At 45.3% G+C, this 15199-nt stretch overlaps 1 protein-coding gene across 1 annotated transcript; it reads right to left on the bottom strand.

The window, feature by feature from the left end:
- Positions 1-1151: 1151 nt before the first annotated feature.
- MAS1 (MAS1 proto-oncogene, G protein-coupled receptor) lies at positions 1152-14957 on the bottom strand. The gene is made up of 2 exons (XM_004449791.2): positions 14801-14957; positions 1152-3088 (listed from the first exon to the last, which is right to left on the bottom strand). Exon 2 carries the CDS (start codon positions 3050-3052, stop codon positions 2075-2077), a length of 978 nt encoding a protein of 325 aa, XP_004449848.1. The 5' UTR covers positions 3053-3088; positions 14801-14957; the 3' UTR covers positions 1152-2074.
- Positions 14958-15199: the final 242 nt, after the last annotated feature.

The raw sequence follows: 15199 nt of genomic DNA, 5'->3' as shown, positions 1-15199 counted from the left end.
AGGAATTTGTCTTGACAACACTGCCAGACTCTGAGTCCTACCTCATTGCAAGGGCATTATTCTTTTAAAAGCTATGGGAATTTTTATATTCACTCTCATATTCAATTTCCCCACTTTATCTGCAGAAGGACAATCAATGGGGGCTTCCCATTTTCCCTGGGTGGGAAATCCTTGTATCTGATAGTCTTTAGGTCCCTCTTCAAGACCAAGATCCCTTCTGAGATGAGATGTAGTGGATCTGTTTTCACATAGTTCCACTGGGTGAGATGACGGTGAGTAGAAGAGTCACTCTGATCAGTGTTAATTATTCTGTTCTTTCCAAGTGAAGATGCTCTGTTTTCAATCAAAAACAAGATCATTCTAAATGTCATTGCTCTCTACCCCATCTGGGCTCTTGACAGAAAGCTGCCTTGTTTCTGAATCAGATGTCATCACCCACTTAAAAGCCTCTTGGATCCAAGTTTGGCTTGCAGTGGGGCAGGCAGGGTGGAGGAGATTCACCCATTTCCTCCAACTAAGCTGTGCCTGCAGTGACAGGTGATTCTTTCTTTTGAGAAAGGAAGAAGAGTAGAGGAGAAACAGGCAGCAAGAGAGAACCTTTCTTCATTGCTCCTCTGACTCTTTGAAGGACAAAAGGGAAAAACAAATACTAATGGGTTCATGTATGGACTTGAGCTTTTTATTCCCCTTAGAGCCACATGGAACATTGCCATTTTTGTGAGGTTCCTAAAAGGGACAGAAGGAAAATAAGCACAGCAATGCCGTCTACACAGGCCAAGGAAGTTTCACAGATAAAACACGGGACATGGAGTCTGAAGATGCAGACAGCTCAGAGTCATCATAAATCATGGCAGGTGGGTGATCAAGCCCATTTGGCAAGTGCTTAGTAAAGATACTGAAGAGGTGGTGCAAAGATCTGTCTTTGGGAAAACATCCCAATTCCCGCCAAGATGTTGCCACTTTCTCATCATTGTTAGCACTGAGCCTCCTTCTTGGGAATGATGCAAGGAAATGGCTCAGAAGGAGGAGAGACATAGCCATGCAGAGACCTGCATCTGGCTGCAGGTGAGACGTTCGTGACGACAAATAAACCACCACTTCATGGCGGTGTGTCCCCCAAAGCAGAATCACCCTCATGAACTCATGAATTAAGTTCCATTCATGAACATTTATATACAACCAAAGGCTTTAGCAACACAGACTTTCATTACATTTAGTATTCTCACAGAGGAAAGGAAAGTCATGAGTTGATTCCCTCCTAGTAGCCAAAATTTTCCCTGAACTTAGCCACTAGCACATGACTGGTGAAATGTAACGTCTTTCAATAGAGGTGGTGGGCCGTGGAAAGCTTTCATGCTGCAAGCAAAAAGAAGACCTCTGTAAATTGACATTCAACATCTAAAAACCTATATGATAATATTTGCAAACCATAAGAGTTGTGTGTATGTTTGCGTGTGTGTGCTTTACAAAACAAAAAGATGTATTTCATCTTCCATTTAAAGGACTGGGAGAAACTAACATTTGTTGAACAGTGACTGTGTGCCTGGTGCTTCACGTACCTTCTCTTCTCTTCCCATCCTCTCAGTAACCTTGCAAGCTAAGTGCTATTATTGTGACCATTTTATAAATGAAGACATGAGACTCTGAGAGGTTAAAGCACTTGCCTGAGGTCACACAGGTAGTAAATGACAGTCAACTTGACTCCCAAACCCTTGTTCTTCCCATTGCAGGGCTCTGCCCTAAGTTCCAACAAATGCTTCTGTTACCTTCTTGTGGTACAATCTGTAAATCTTCCCACTGGAGTAAATTTCTGCAGTCCATGGAAAAATGCTGCCAGAATTGCTGAGGAGGAATGGAAAGAGTTTTTTTTGAAAGATACAGAAATCATGTTACAGTTCTGACATGAATTTAGGCATTTCCAGAAGAGACGCACAAGGGTACAATTTCATTGTTGCTTAATATCTCATGCATATGGGATGGGGCGTCCTTCCATGTCATATTTAAGAGATACTCACATTGTGTTCCAAGCACAAACTAAAAATTACCAGTGTCCCACAATGTCCCTCCACCCTCCTCAGACGACCGTCTCAATTGTGATGGTGTTTCCATTGTTCTCCTGGCGCCCAGGCTGCATCTCGTCTTTGAAAGCCCTGGTCAGGACCACTTTTAAGGACTCCTTGAACCGCTTCTTCTTACTGCTGCCCACAAAGAAGTAAATAAAGGGATTGGCACTGCTGTTGATGGTGGAGAAGAGAAGAGAAATGTGGTGGAGGTTCCCAAAGGTGGACCAATACTCGTAGTAGAGCAGGTAAAGGACCCTCATGGGCATGGCAAAAATGAGGAATACGATGATGGTGGCCATGATGACCAGGTACAGCTTCGAAGCGTGGGAAGCCCACGTGCTCTTGCGGATCTTGATGACCAGGACAGTACTTGACACCACCATGAGTGGGCTGAAGACAAGGAAGCTCAGGATGGCTATGACGATGATCACCGCCCTGCAGTCGCTTCGGGAGTGACTCTGTCCTCTGCTGTCGATGCACATGACATATTCCATGGTGGTGACCAGGCAAGAAAGCGTCCACAGGAGGGCGCAGACGAATGCCGACTGGTGCTTGGGGCGATGGCACCGGTACCAGATGGGGTACAGGACCGAGAGGCACCTCTCCACGCTGATGGCTGTGAGCAGATAGAGGCCCGTGTTATAACCGAACAGAAAGGTCACCGACAAGGTGACGATCGTGTAGTAGTAGCCAGAAGAGAGCTCATAATCTAGAGCGTAGTCGACAGACAGGATGAACATACAGAAGAGCAAGGAGATGTCCGCAATGGACAAGTGGGTGATGTAGACCGTGAAGGGGTTTCTTCGCATCCGGAAGCAGAGGAACCAGAGGAGAATTCCATTTTCAACAAACCCCAGAGGGGAGATGCTCATAATGACCCAGTGCACAATCGGGATTTCTCGGTGTGGAGCCCGCGTGGAGATGTTCCCACAGGCTGACGCGTTCACGGATTCCTTAGGGACACATGATGTTACATTTAACTCATCCATGAGGAGGCCTCGGGCTGGGGCTCTTCAGGTAGTTTTCTGTAAAACAAATCCAAAAAAGTACCATCAAAGGGGGTGGACTGGAGCAAAAGGTAGAATTTCAGTTATGACTTTTAACCCTCATGTTATAAGAAAATAAATTAATTAATAGACTATACAATTCTCTTTCTAACAATGGTAAGACTGGGCATTTTACCCAATGAAAGAACCGATTTAAATGCCTTTTTTTGACACACACAGGCCAATTACCTCTAATTGGAGCTATTGTTCCTACTGGTGGCTCAGTGGCAAAAAAGACAGAGCAAAGCAAGAGAATCAAAATCCCTGGTATCCATTTCCAGTTCTGGCCCAAGCTTCCTGAATGGCTTTTTGAAAATAATTTCATCTTCTGTCTCCACGCCTTCCCCTGAAGGACTAGGTTAATTGCACGGGAATGCAATTTAAAATATACATGTTGGGGCAATGTGGTTGTTGTCATTTTTTTTTTTGGTAGGAGGCATGAGGGATTGAATCAAGGATCTCATCTGTGGGAAGCAGGCACTCAACCACTGAGCTCCATCTGCATCCCAGTGAGAGTCACTTTTCTTGTTTGTTTGTTTGTTCTTAGGAGGTACCAGGGATCGAACCGAGGACCTCCTACATGGAAAGCACGTGCCCAACCACTTGAGCTATATCCACTCCCTTGTTGTCATCTTTCATACATACAGAGCTATAAGCAATGGGCAAATTATGAAAGAAAAGGAATGTTTAGTAGTGCGTCAATATTTTAAATGTGTGAACAATTAAAAGGTACTTATTTTATGTGGTCTCAGAATCTGCAACAAAGCTGGGCACCTACTCAGATTATGCATGCTGTGCAAACCAACATATGGCGAGTGTTAACAAGATGTATTTACATTTCCACATACCATAGACGAGACTGTCCAGGAAAACAGAAAGAGAACATTTTGACAGACATTAAACATAGTACTGACCCCAAACGAGTAAAAGCATTAACTATTTGAAGCTGCAAAGCAGTTTCCCAGAAACTTTCTCTCACACTTTACTAATTGCAAAATAAATATATGCACAGCCCCCACCCTGCTGTAATGTAACAAATATACATAAACCACTTCCTACCATAGGACAAAGGAAGAGGGAGACCAGCTGGCAGAAATCCTTTCCCTTGTTCCAGTTCTAACTTGGCTTTTTTTGGAAACTTGCAGACCAGGATCTTTGCCTGGGCAAAATAATTAACCCTTTTAAAATTTGTAGACATGTGTCTTTTCCTTATAAGGTCCCCTAAAGCTGATACAATACATAGATGTCACATTTTCATGGAGCTTGAATGTCTCCACTGATAATAAGCATTTCCAGAATTGAATCAGCAGATCTCCAGTACTTGCAGGGCTCTTAGTTTTTTGTTTTTGTTTGTTTTTTGAGGAACCAGGGGTTGGGGATTGAACCCGGGACCTCATATGTGGGAAGCTGGTGCTCAACCACTGAGCCACATTGGCTTGCCTGCGTTGGGTTTTTTTTTTTTCATTTGTTTTGCTTGTTGTGTGTGGGTTTTTGGGTTTGTTTTTTTTTTTTTTTCTTTCAGGAGGCACAGGAACTGAACCTGGAACCTCCCGTGTGGGAGGCGGGCACTCAACTGCTTGAGCCACATCCAGTCTCAGGGCTCGCTCCTAGTTTTTTTGGTTTTTTCTTAAAGATTTATTTATTTATTTAATTCCCCTCCCTCCCCCAGTTGTCTGTTCTCTGTGTCTGTTTGCTGCGTCTTGTTTCTTTGTCCACTTCTGTTGTCGTCAGGGGCACAGGAAGTGTGGGCGGCGCCATTCCTGGGCAGGCTGCACTTTCTTTCGCGCTGGGCGGCTCTCCTTATGGGGTGCACTCCTTGCACGTGGGGCTCCCCTACGCGGGGGACACCCCTGCGTGGCATGACACTCCCTGGCACATCAGCACTGCACATGGGCCAGCTCCACACGGGTCAAGGAGGCCCGGGGTTTGAACCGCGGACCTCCCATGTGGTAGACGGACGCCCTAACCACTGGGCCAAAGTCCGTTTCCCTCGCTCCTAGTTTTGAGGTCAATACAACTGTGCCCAAAACTGGAACTAGCAGGAGGACCTCCTTGTTGGTGAAACAAGTAATTATCTCCCCAGTGGTGTGATTTCAGGAGCCCAGGATTGGCCCTTGGCAGGGCACTGGATGCTCTTCTCACTGGGACAAATCTCCTTTCCTTTCATAATTAGCCAGAAGGTAGAGATGACCAATATCTTCAAAAGTCCACCACAAGGACCAGGTTACACGATACCATGGCGTGGCTGATCAAAGACCTGCTGTAGAGACCCAGCTCTGTTAGAAGTGTCCAAGTAAGACCGCAGCCTTCCCTGGAGGGATGAAGAGGAGCCCTGCCCCAATCCATCCATCAAATTCAGTTCCAACTTTATCAGGCACCGTTCTAGGCACCTGGGATACGGAAGTGGATGAAGCAAAGCCCTGACTTCTTGGAGTGTATAGTCTGGTGGGAAGGCAGTCGATAATCAACAACAAAACCAACAAGTGTATCACACGTTAGGTCGTCATACGTGCAACAGAGAAAAGCAAAGCAGGATAAGGGGCGGCAGGGAGGTGGGGGAGTGATGGGAAATAGCTCGTTCACAAGGTCACCTCTGGGGAGAGACACAAAGGCGGCGAGCCACGGAGCCCTGCGGATTCTCAGGGAGACGGGTTCCAGGTGGAGGGAGCAGAGAGTGCCAAGATCCGGAAGCAGGGCAAGGGTGGATGTTTTTGAAGAACAGCAGGAAGGCAGAGGTGGTTCCAGTAGAATGAGCAGAAGTCGAGTCTTAGGTGGTGAGTTCAGAGGGGCAGATCCACGGGGCCTGGCGGGTCATCGTTAAGTATTTCGGCCGTCACTTGGAGTGAGATGGGGGCGCCATGGGAGGGCGGTGAGAGGAGGAGGGACGTGGTTGACAGGGGGACTCACGGTGGCTTTTGTGTTCTGATTAGACTCCAGGGGACATGGACAGAGAGCAGGGAGGGCCAGACGGGAGGCTAAATGCACTAACCCAGAAACAGATATCGGTGGCTGGGACCAGGGGGTGGTGGCGGAGGGACTGAGACAGAATTTCAGTCCTGGAGTGAAATAGCAGATGGCAAGAAGTGCCTTTGGAGCCCGGCCAGCCCTGCGTGCTCCCCACCCCGCAAAAACCCTTCCCTCCCCCGGGCTCCTTGGTCATTGTGCGTTATTCATCTCTGTTGGCAGATGACTGAGATATTTGAGGTTGGGAGGGTGAGGAGAGTAGAAGGGTAATTGCTGCTAGCTGACAAAACAGTCTAGCCCAGAATAATTTCGTTTTGGCTCAGGGATCCTTCCCCCACAGCAGGACGAATACCACACAGTTGAGTTCTCCAGACCCAGTGACCATCAGGGCAAGCGTTTGCAGCACGAGATTCATCACCGAGCTCTGCGGCCTCCGTGTCAGCCCAGCGCCGTGTCCACACAGGCGAATCTTTTTTGTGTGTTTGTTCATACCACTCTGTTTTCACACGGCAGTCGTGTTTGCAGTGGTGCATAGTTACCTGGCATTGACAGCCCTGGGTGGAAGGAGCGCTCATCCTACAAGCCCCCTGCACCCACCGACGCGGTCAGGAACACAGCAGAGGAGCCCTCAGTAACAAAAGAGGCCAGTAGGTAATGGCATCTTGATGGGCAAGCCTTACTGCAGCATCACGGATCCCACTCTTTCCCATAAAAGAAATTCCTAGGGAGAAAGAAAGAAGTTGGAGCATCCGAATGCTACTGGGTAGGGCTTTGGAGTCCAGAACATTCTCACTTCCGTCCTAGCTTGGATCCTTAGAATTACCTGGGAAGGCAGATAAGAAAGGGCTTATTGTCCCCATTTTACAGGGAGGGAAAAGCACTATTATTCACGAGAGCTTGTCCAGGGCCCGCTGCATTGCACCTCCGAAAGGGCTCACCATCACCTGTCCTTCCCTGGGTGAGGCGCTCCCGGGAGCCCCCAGAGCAGCCACACCTGCCTGCAAGCTCATCTGAACCTTGACTGCAGAGCACGGCTCACCCCAGCTGAGCCAGTCTCCCCAGTAAACCCCAGCTTCACAAATGGAACTGACGTAGGCCAACATCCCCCAGCTGGAAGGAGCACTGTAGGTAAGGGCTCCTGATTCTCACCCTTGGACTTTCCTCCACTAAGTTCTGGGACGTCCGACTGCTTTGGTTGACCGATTGGTTATGTTCTTTTAAACTTTTTATTGTAGTAACACACATACAAGATAGATCTGTATGATCTCATACTGTTGTTAAGACCTAACCTTTGATAGCTTCTCTGCTTAGTGCTTCTAATCTACTCAGCCTCTACTTCTTCCCACTTAAGGAGTTGAAGGCCTCATATTCCTTGATGCCAAGGGGGATTTTTTGTTTTTCATCTCTAAAGATTTGTTTCCTTCCTGATAGTGCGTTTTCTCAGTGCACCGATCATTGTGTGTTCTCGGCATTCACATTCCATCGTGACTTAAATACGTTGTCTGCAAGTACCAGTCGTTACTGCCCCCAACTGTGCAAAAGTTTTCTTGCACTGAAAGAAAATGTTCACCCAAACAAGGATCATTTTGTAGTCTGTTTAATTTTAACACAAAAAGAGGGTAACTGTTTTTTTTTTATTTTATTGCCTTTTTATTCTAATTGTGAAACTAATATATATATCCGTGGAAGAAACTTTGGAAAATTAGGTAGAAAATCATATATAAAATTACTACTGAAAATTAACCTGATTTAATATTTTGGGATATTTCCTTCCAATCTTTTTCAATGTTCCCTATACACTCTTTTTTCAAGCTAGAGATTGCATTTTATAATCTGCTTGGGTCCTGCTTTTATTATTCAATAAGATATTGTAGGGGTGCAGGTATAGCTCAGTGGTTGAGCACCTGCTCCTCATGTACAAGGTCCCAGGTTCAATCCCCAGGACCTCCTTAAAATAAAAAATCAAATAAATTTTTAAAAACGAACAAATGAATTTTAAAAATAAAAAAAAAAATTTAAAAAAAGATATTGTAAACATGTCTCAGGCCTGTATATGCTCTAAAAGCATGGCTTTAATAGACACCGTTTGGATGTACCATAATTTATTGTTAATAAATCCCCTACATTGAACTTATTGATTGCTTCTGGTTTTTCACCATTTTTTTTATTTGATTTTTCATCATTGTTTAAAAACAAAGCACTTAACTAGATGAAAAATTTGTGCATATCTCTAACTATTTCCTTAAGGCATATTTCTAATAGTGGAGTTGCTCCACCAAAGGGTACAAACATTTTTCAAGATTGTAATGCAGATTGACAAAGCATCTTCCAAAATTAACTGTAAGAATTATAATACCACTGACAGTAACTGAATGGTTTTATTCAGAGCATCAATGCTTTTCTTCCCAGAAAAATCTCCATTTTAAAAAATTCCCAAATTTGATAGAAGATAAAAGTGTACCTTGTTTTAATTTGCATTTATTTGATTGCTAATGAAGTTGGACATTTTTTCATATTAATGGCCACTTGTGTTTCTTCTTTCAAGAATTGTTTTTTGATGTCCTACTCCCATTTCTTTCATTGCATTGCTAAAATTTCTTCATACATGTAATAACACTTTGTCACATAAGGTACAAATTATTTTATCCAGCAGCTGGGGTATTTTATAGAAGACATAAGAGGATGAAGCTTGGAGAATTCTTAAAACCCTTCTCTACTGTTACACGTCTGACTGTGCTCTGTTGCCCACGGAGGTTTAGATCTTGAAGGAATCTTGCAGATTCTGCACTCCACCCCCTTGATTTTATAGATATGAAGAAATTAACTCATGGCCAGCCCAAGGTTATATATTTCATTGGTAGCAAACCCAGAACCAAGATTGCCCAGCCCAGTTGGTGCTATTTTTTGGCCCATTGTCAGTAGTGCATATATGTGTGAAATTCACTCAACCATTCATGTGGCTACTCTGGGGACATTTTTGGTGGCCTTAATGTCACCAGAAGCAATCACCGTAATCAGTAAGATTATCAGGAATGATCTTTACTAAAAGTCTCAAATATGGAGTTCCCACCCTAAAACCCCATATGGGCTTTTATGGATTTGTCAAAGCACCATCTACCCAATGCCAAGTCCATAACAACGAAAACCCAGGGACGAGCTGTTTCCAGAAAAACTGCCTCTCTTCCCACTTTATCTTGTGAAACACAATGACCCATAGTCATCACCATTAACAACAAATGCTTCTATGGATAAAGGGTCCCAAGCTTGACTCTTTCAGGTGATGATCTCAGATGTCCGAAGGGAAAATTGGGGTGTGTCCTTCAGCCAGAACAAATAATGGAAGTGAGCTGGCGATTCATCAGCTGGCAATTCATCAGCATAGATATTTTAGGATGTTCTCCAAAAGGGAGTCAAGCTTCATCCCATTCTCCACTCTCTGCCCCTTAAATAATACGTCCCAGGGTCTCACTCCATCTCTCCTTGCTTCGGTCTTGAGACGTTGCCACGGCTGAGACACGCTTCCCTTCCTCTGGCTCTCCCTTGCCTTCCTGGCCTTCCTTCTTGGACTCCTTCGCTGCGTCTCTTCTCACACTGCCCTTTGGCCCTGGTGTTCCACCGGCCCCTTCCTTGGCCGTGTTCCCTTCCTGCTTTCTCGGCTCTCCCTGGGTGGTCTTGTGCAGCCCCACCATTTCAACCAACCCCACCATTTCAACCTTCCCCACATGCTGAGGGAATCCAACACCACAGCCCAAGTCAGACATTTCCCCAGAATAGCAGTTCACTTGGCAGACACTTCCTTCTTCCTCAAGATTCCATTCGGGTCAGCCTTCCGTGGCTTCTTCCTTTCCCTGCCAAGCTGGTACCCTCCCTGAGGCTCCCACCGTCCGTGCACAGGCAGCCAGCTCAGCATTTTAACGCCTGTCTGCGCTTATTGGATTACATGTCCTCCTGTTGCCAGATTTTAAAACCCTCAAGGGCGAGAACCTGCATGTTATTTGTTTAATTAATCAGAATTCCCCTACACAAATACTAACAGTGATTGCCGACATGTACTGGGTTCATATTATATACTAGTCACGGAACAAAGGCCTTCACCAACGTTAATTCCCTTCATCAGCACAGGAGCCTTTGAGGAAGATACTGTTATTATCCCCCTCAAACAGATAAGGAGATTGAAATTTAGAGAAATGAAGGAACAAACCACAGGTCACACAGTGTGCAAATGTGATTCAAACCTCATTCTACCTGATCCCGGGACTAACACACTTTACCTCTAGAATATTCCATTCCTATCACAGTTACAGGAAGGGAATGGGTCTTGATCATTATGTTGGTATTCGTAAAATGCTAAATTCATTCATATATTAATACATACTGAAGACATTAGTGACAATGACCTACCCATGCCAGGAGCATTTACACTTTTTTTTTAACAGTACAAAGAACTTTTATGAGAGTAAGTTGCCACCTAATGCTTTATTACCTCTGAATATTTTTGTATATGAATAATTTTAATATATCTTTTCTACAAACAAGGGCATTCTCCTACATGATCACAATACAACTTTTAAAATCAGGAACTTAACATTGATCCAGGGAAGCAGACTTGGCCCAGTGGTTAGGGCATCCGTCTACCACATGGGAGGTCCATGGTTCAAACCGCAGGCCTCCTTGACCCGTGTGAGCTGGCCCATGCGCAGTGCTGATGCGCACAAGGAGTGCCCTGCCACGCAGGGGTGTCCCCCACGTAGGGGAGCTCCACGTGCAAGGAGTGCTCCCCGTAAGGAGAGCCACCCAGTGCGAAAGAAAGTGCAGCCTGCCCAAGAATGGTGTCACACACACGGAGAGCTGACACAGCAAGATGACACAACAAAAAGAAACACAGATTCCTGGTGTCACTGATAAAGATAGAAGGGGTCACAGAAGAACAGAAAGCAAATGGACACAGAGAGCAGACAATGGGGGGGTTGGGAGGAAGAGGAGAGAAATAAATAAATAATCTTTTAAAAAACTCATTACATCTGCAATCAAGAATAGTGTTTGGAAAAAAAAAAAACAATGATCCACCTCCACCATCAAATTTCACCAGTAGCTCCAATAATGTCCTTTATAGCCAAAGGATTCAGTCCAGAATAAGGAGTTACTTCTACTTCTTGGGTCTCTTTTGTCCTTCTTCCATCTGGAACATTTCCTTAGTCTTTTCTTGACTTTCATGACTTTGACATTTTTGAAGATTATAGTCCAGCTATTTTGTAGAATTTCCTTTGATTTGGATTTGTGTTTCCTTATTGATTAGATTCAGATTAATTAAGATTAATTTCTGCATTTTTGGTGAAAGCATCACAGAAGTGATGCTGGATTCTGTTCACTGCATCCTGTTGGGTGGTGTACACTTTCAGTTTGTCCCATTGCCGAGGATGTTCATTTTGATGCCTGATTATGGTGGTATCTGCAGAGGTTTCTTCACAGTAAAGTTATTCTTTTCTCTTTGTAGATAAGTATTTGGGGAGGAGATACTTTGAGACTAGGTAGCTATCCAGTTTCTCATCATGCTTCCAATTTATTCATTTACAGTTTTCTATCAGCATGGACTCAGGGTTTCCTATTTTATTTGATAGGTTGTATTCCATTATTATATTTACCTGATGCCCAAAGCATCATAATCGTGGCTTGTGGGAGCTTCTTCTATGTCTTTTAGATATCTCCCATCATTCTTTAAGCATTTCTTTACTTTTTAGAATAACAGGACATTTTTAGACTCATCTTATACATTCTCTGTACCTGTGGAGAAATCAGCCATTTCCCCAAAAATCCCCGGTTCCATTCAGTGGAGAACAGTATTTAGAAGCCACAGTCTGGGTGCTGAGGGTGCACATCGCTCTTGGGTTGTCACTGCACCAAGGCCCTTTCAATAATCAGAGCTAAGGAATAAGTAATTCAAATATGTGCACTCATACATATACACACACACTTCCATCTGTATAGCTATATCTCCATATAATCATGAACTCACACCAATATCTCCATTTTCAACCCAACACCACTGAGTTCATTTTCATTTTCTCCCTTACCATACTTGTAACTCCTTTACTCTGTTAGTGAGAAACCTGGTTCCCATTGTCCTCAATAGATTCGCTTGTTTGCACCATCCTCCTGGATGTAAACAGTCTCTGGAGTCCACCACTGGCCCACCCCTCCCCTGCACAAATACCATTGTGGTAGTTTGAGGCTTTCGTACGCTCCAGAAAAGATCATGTCCTGAGATCTAACCCATACCTGTAAGTGTAAGCCTATTGTCGGTGGGACCTTCTTTTGATTAGTTTACTTCTGTAGGGTGTGACCCAGAGTGGATCTTAATCCTCTTACTGGAGTCTTTCATGAACAGAATGAATACAGAGAAAGCCATGAAAGCAAGGAGCTGAAATCAATGGAAACTGGGAGAGAGGAAGCCAGAAGCTGAAGGGACAAAACCCAGATGAGCAGGGAGAGACCAGGGAATGCCTCCGTGTGCCCATCTTTGCAGGGAAAGCATATGAAGCCTTGATTTGGATACCTGAAGGCCTCAGAACTATAAGCTTGCAACCTAATACATCCCCAGTGATAAAGCCAACCCCTTTCTGGTATATTGCTTTCAGCAGCTTTTGTAAACTAAAACAACCCTCCTTTCACCTCACATCAGCCCTCTGCTCCCGCTGCCCCCCACTGTGGGATGCACCTTTACCCAGCAGGGCTCTGACATCTAGAGCCATGTCACCTCCCACCCAGTGCAAGTTGCCTTTCTCACCTCCCTGGGCGCTGACCGTCCACTGCTGGGTCACTGCCACCACCACTCACCCCGCTGAGCTGTCCCCAACGTGGATGCTCTCCTCACCCTGCTCAGTACCCCACACCAGCAAGGCTGCAAACGGGGCTGACTATCATAGAGGATGATGCTTAACAAGCACCACCCTCCCACAAAAAGTACAAAGAATTGCAGGGAGCATGGCATATGAATATGACCGAGATTTTTGAGGAGAGGGGTTTTGACATTGCTCAAATGACAAAGCAGAGGCACCAAGGCGGACCAAGTCCTAAACCAAGCATCTCGGTTCCTCTGAACCTCAAGTCCCTCATATCATTGGCATTTTAAGGTATGTCTGGAAGACTGGGGTATAAAAAAAATGCTAGAGATTGAAGCACACTTTGCCAGAATGAGTTCTATGGAAATGCCAAACTGAGATAATAAAATCAACAGGCAGGGAAGGCAAGCATGGTGGTATCCATAGATTTCTAAGGATGTGAGCATTGCACAGCCCGTGTCCTGGCATATCTGCCAGAGATTGCTGGCTGCTTTTATCTCTCATTAAAGCGACAGGAACAGATGGGCAGTGAAACTGATAGAAAGATGCAAGGAGAATCAGAGAGCGCTAAGAATTAAGAATGCTGTGTATTTATACTTTCTGAAATAACTCTGTAGGGACCAAAGATGCTAACAGTCCCTTCCGCTTTCCCACTGAGTTGTCCACTATCCTCCATGGGTCTGGATTCCCCCTACTGCATCACTCTTACAAAAAAAAAAAAGAAGAAAAAAAAAAAACAGAAATAAAAAGAAAAGCCCACAAAACCAGGTGTGAAGCTTGGGCCATCTGATACCTCCTCTTGTTCCCAGGCAACTAAAAAGAGAGTTCTGACCCAGGCTGGACCTGCCAGGCAGATGGCTCCAGGGGAAAAGGCACATTTCCCTGTGTGTGTGCAGTAACCTGGACAAACAGAAACCCATTTGTGAGATGGAATTTCCATGGCAGGAAAGGGATGCGGCAGGAACGTGCAGGGCCGGACATCTGTGCTGGTGTTAAATGCCTCGTCCCCGCTTCCTAACGCCGTGCCATCCACGCAGAGAAGCAGAAAACTTCTTGGTCCTTTTCAAAGTGTCCGGCAGGTTCCATCTAGAGCACTGGTCTAGATGGTGCTCTAGTCTAGATGGTGCTAAAATTACCTGGTCCAAAAGTCAACAGTCCCAAGGGTAAGAAACCCTCCTCCACGGGCAGATTTGTCAGCACCTTCCTATTGCTGTATATATACATGGCAATCTACCAACATCCTATGGAGGCCATTGTCAAATTACCTGCACCCACACTGCCTGGAAAATAATGCTACGATACTCACATCAAAGAGCAACACCTTATCCCCAAGAGGCTGCTCATGGGACTTTACGAGCAACAGAAGCTAATCCCCAGGCTGTTGTCCCGTAAGGAAGGGCAAATAAAAGTTAAGCCCGCTTACCTCTGGCTCATGCACAACTGCTTTTAGTAAAGTGACTGTCCCCAGAAGAGCGAAGCACGGTACCCACCCTTTCAAACTCCAGCTCCTGTATCGTTCCTAACACCTAATTAAGGAACCTTGAAAATCTCCAATTCTACCATTTCACCCACAAACTGATCCTCGGATTTTTGCCTCCAGCCTCGACTCGAAAAGAAAACGTGAACGCCGAAGTTTCAACCCTGAAGTTGTAAAACAATGTCTGGGAAGAGCAAATACTGCAAAGAAGCACATTTTCCAAAAACCATGGCAGGAGCCGGAGTTTTTTTGCCAACACACACTGACAGCAAACATCTAACACAACGCAAAAACAGCCAGCACAGAAATAGTTGCCCAGGCGATAGCTTTTTGAAGGGGGGAGATCTTACTCTGGTCATCAAGTGAAGCACAACAGTTAAACCTGGGGTACAGACTCTCTGGGTCACTCACTCGGGAAGGGTCAGAGAAGGCCACCCCTTCGCATCCTGGAGCTCACATGCAAAAGGCGCTGCCGTCGCCCCACCAGCCTGCAGGGTCTCCAGTCCCAACATCTCCAGGGAGGGCTGCAGCCTCCTGCCTCGGAAGAAATCAAAGCTGCTCTCCCACTGCTGAAAATATTTGAGATGTTCCAAGCAGATGGTCCCACGCTTATCAGCAGAAGCTGTGCTTCAAATGGCATCTTTCGGTGACACATTCAAGTGAAAATCTTCACGCTGATCCAGAGTAGGGACGAGTTGGTGATAACGCGGCAGCCTCGACCCGCTCGGGTCAGCCAGGATTCGGAAGAAAGATGACCTAGAGAAATGCTATGTGGCAAGAAAAAAGCATGCATGGAGTAGACTGACAGAA

The sequence above is a fragment of the Dasypus novemcinctus genome, chromosome 28 (genome assembly GCF_030445035.2).
Source record: "Dasypus novemcinctus isolate mDasNov1 chromosome 28, mDasNov1.1.hap2, whole genome shotgun sequence".
Classification (NCBI taxonomy): Eukaryota; Metazoa; Chordata; class Mammalia; order Cingulata; family Dasypodidae; genus Dasypus; species Dasypus novemcinctus.
The sequence above is the reverse complement of the archived record's forward strand: the minus strand, read 5'-3'. Positions and strand labels throughout refer to the sequence as shown.

Bases quoted from the DNA above. Each gene is read 5' to 3' on its own strand.
- MAS1 (XM_004449791.2), bottom strand. From the start codon at position 3,052: ATGGATGAGTTAAATGTAACATCATGTGTCCCTAAGGAATCCGTGAAC.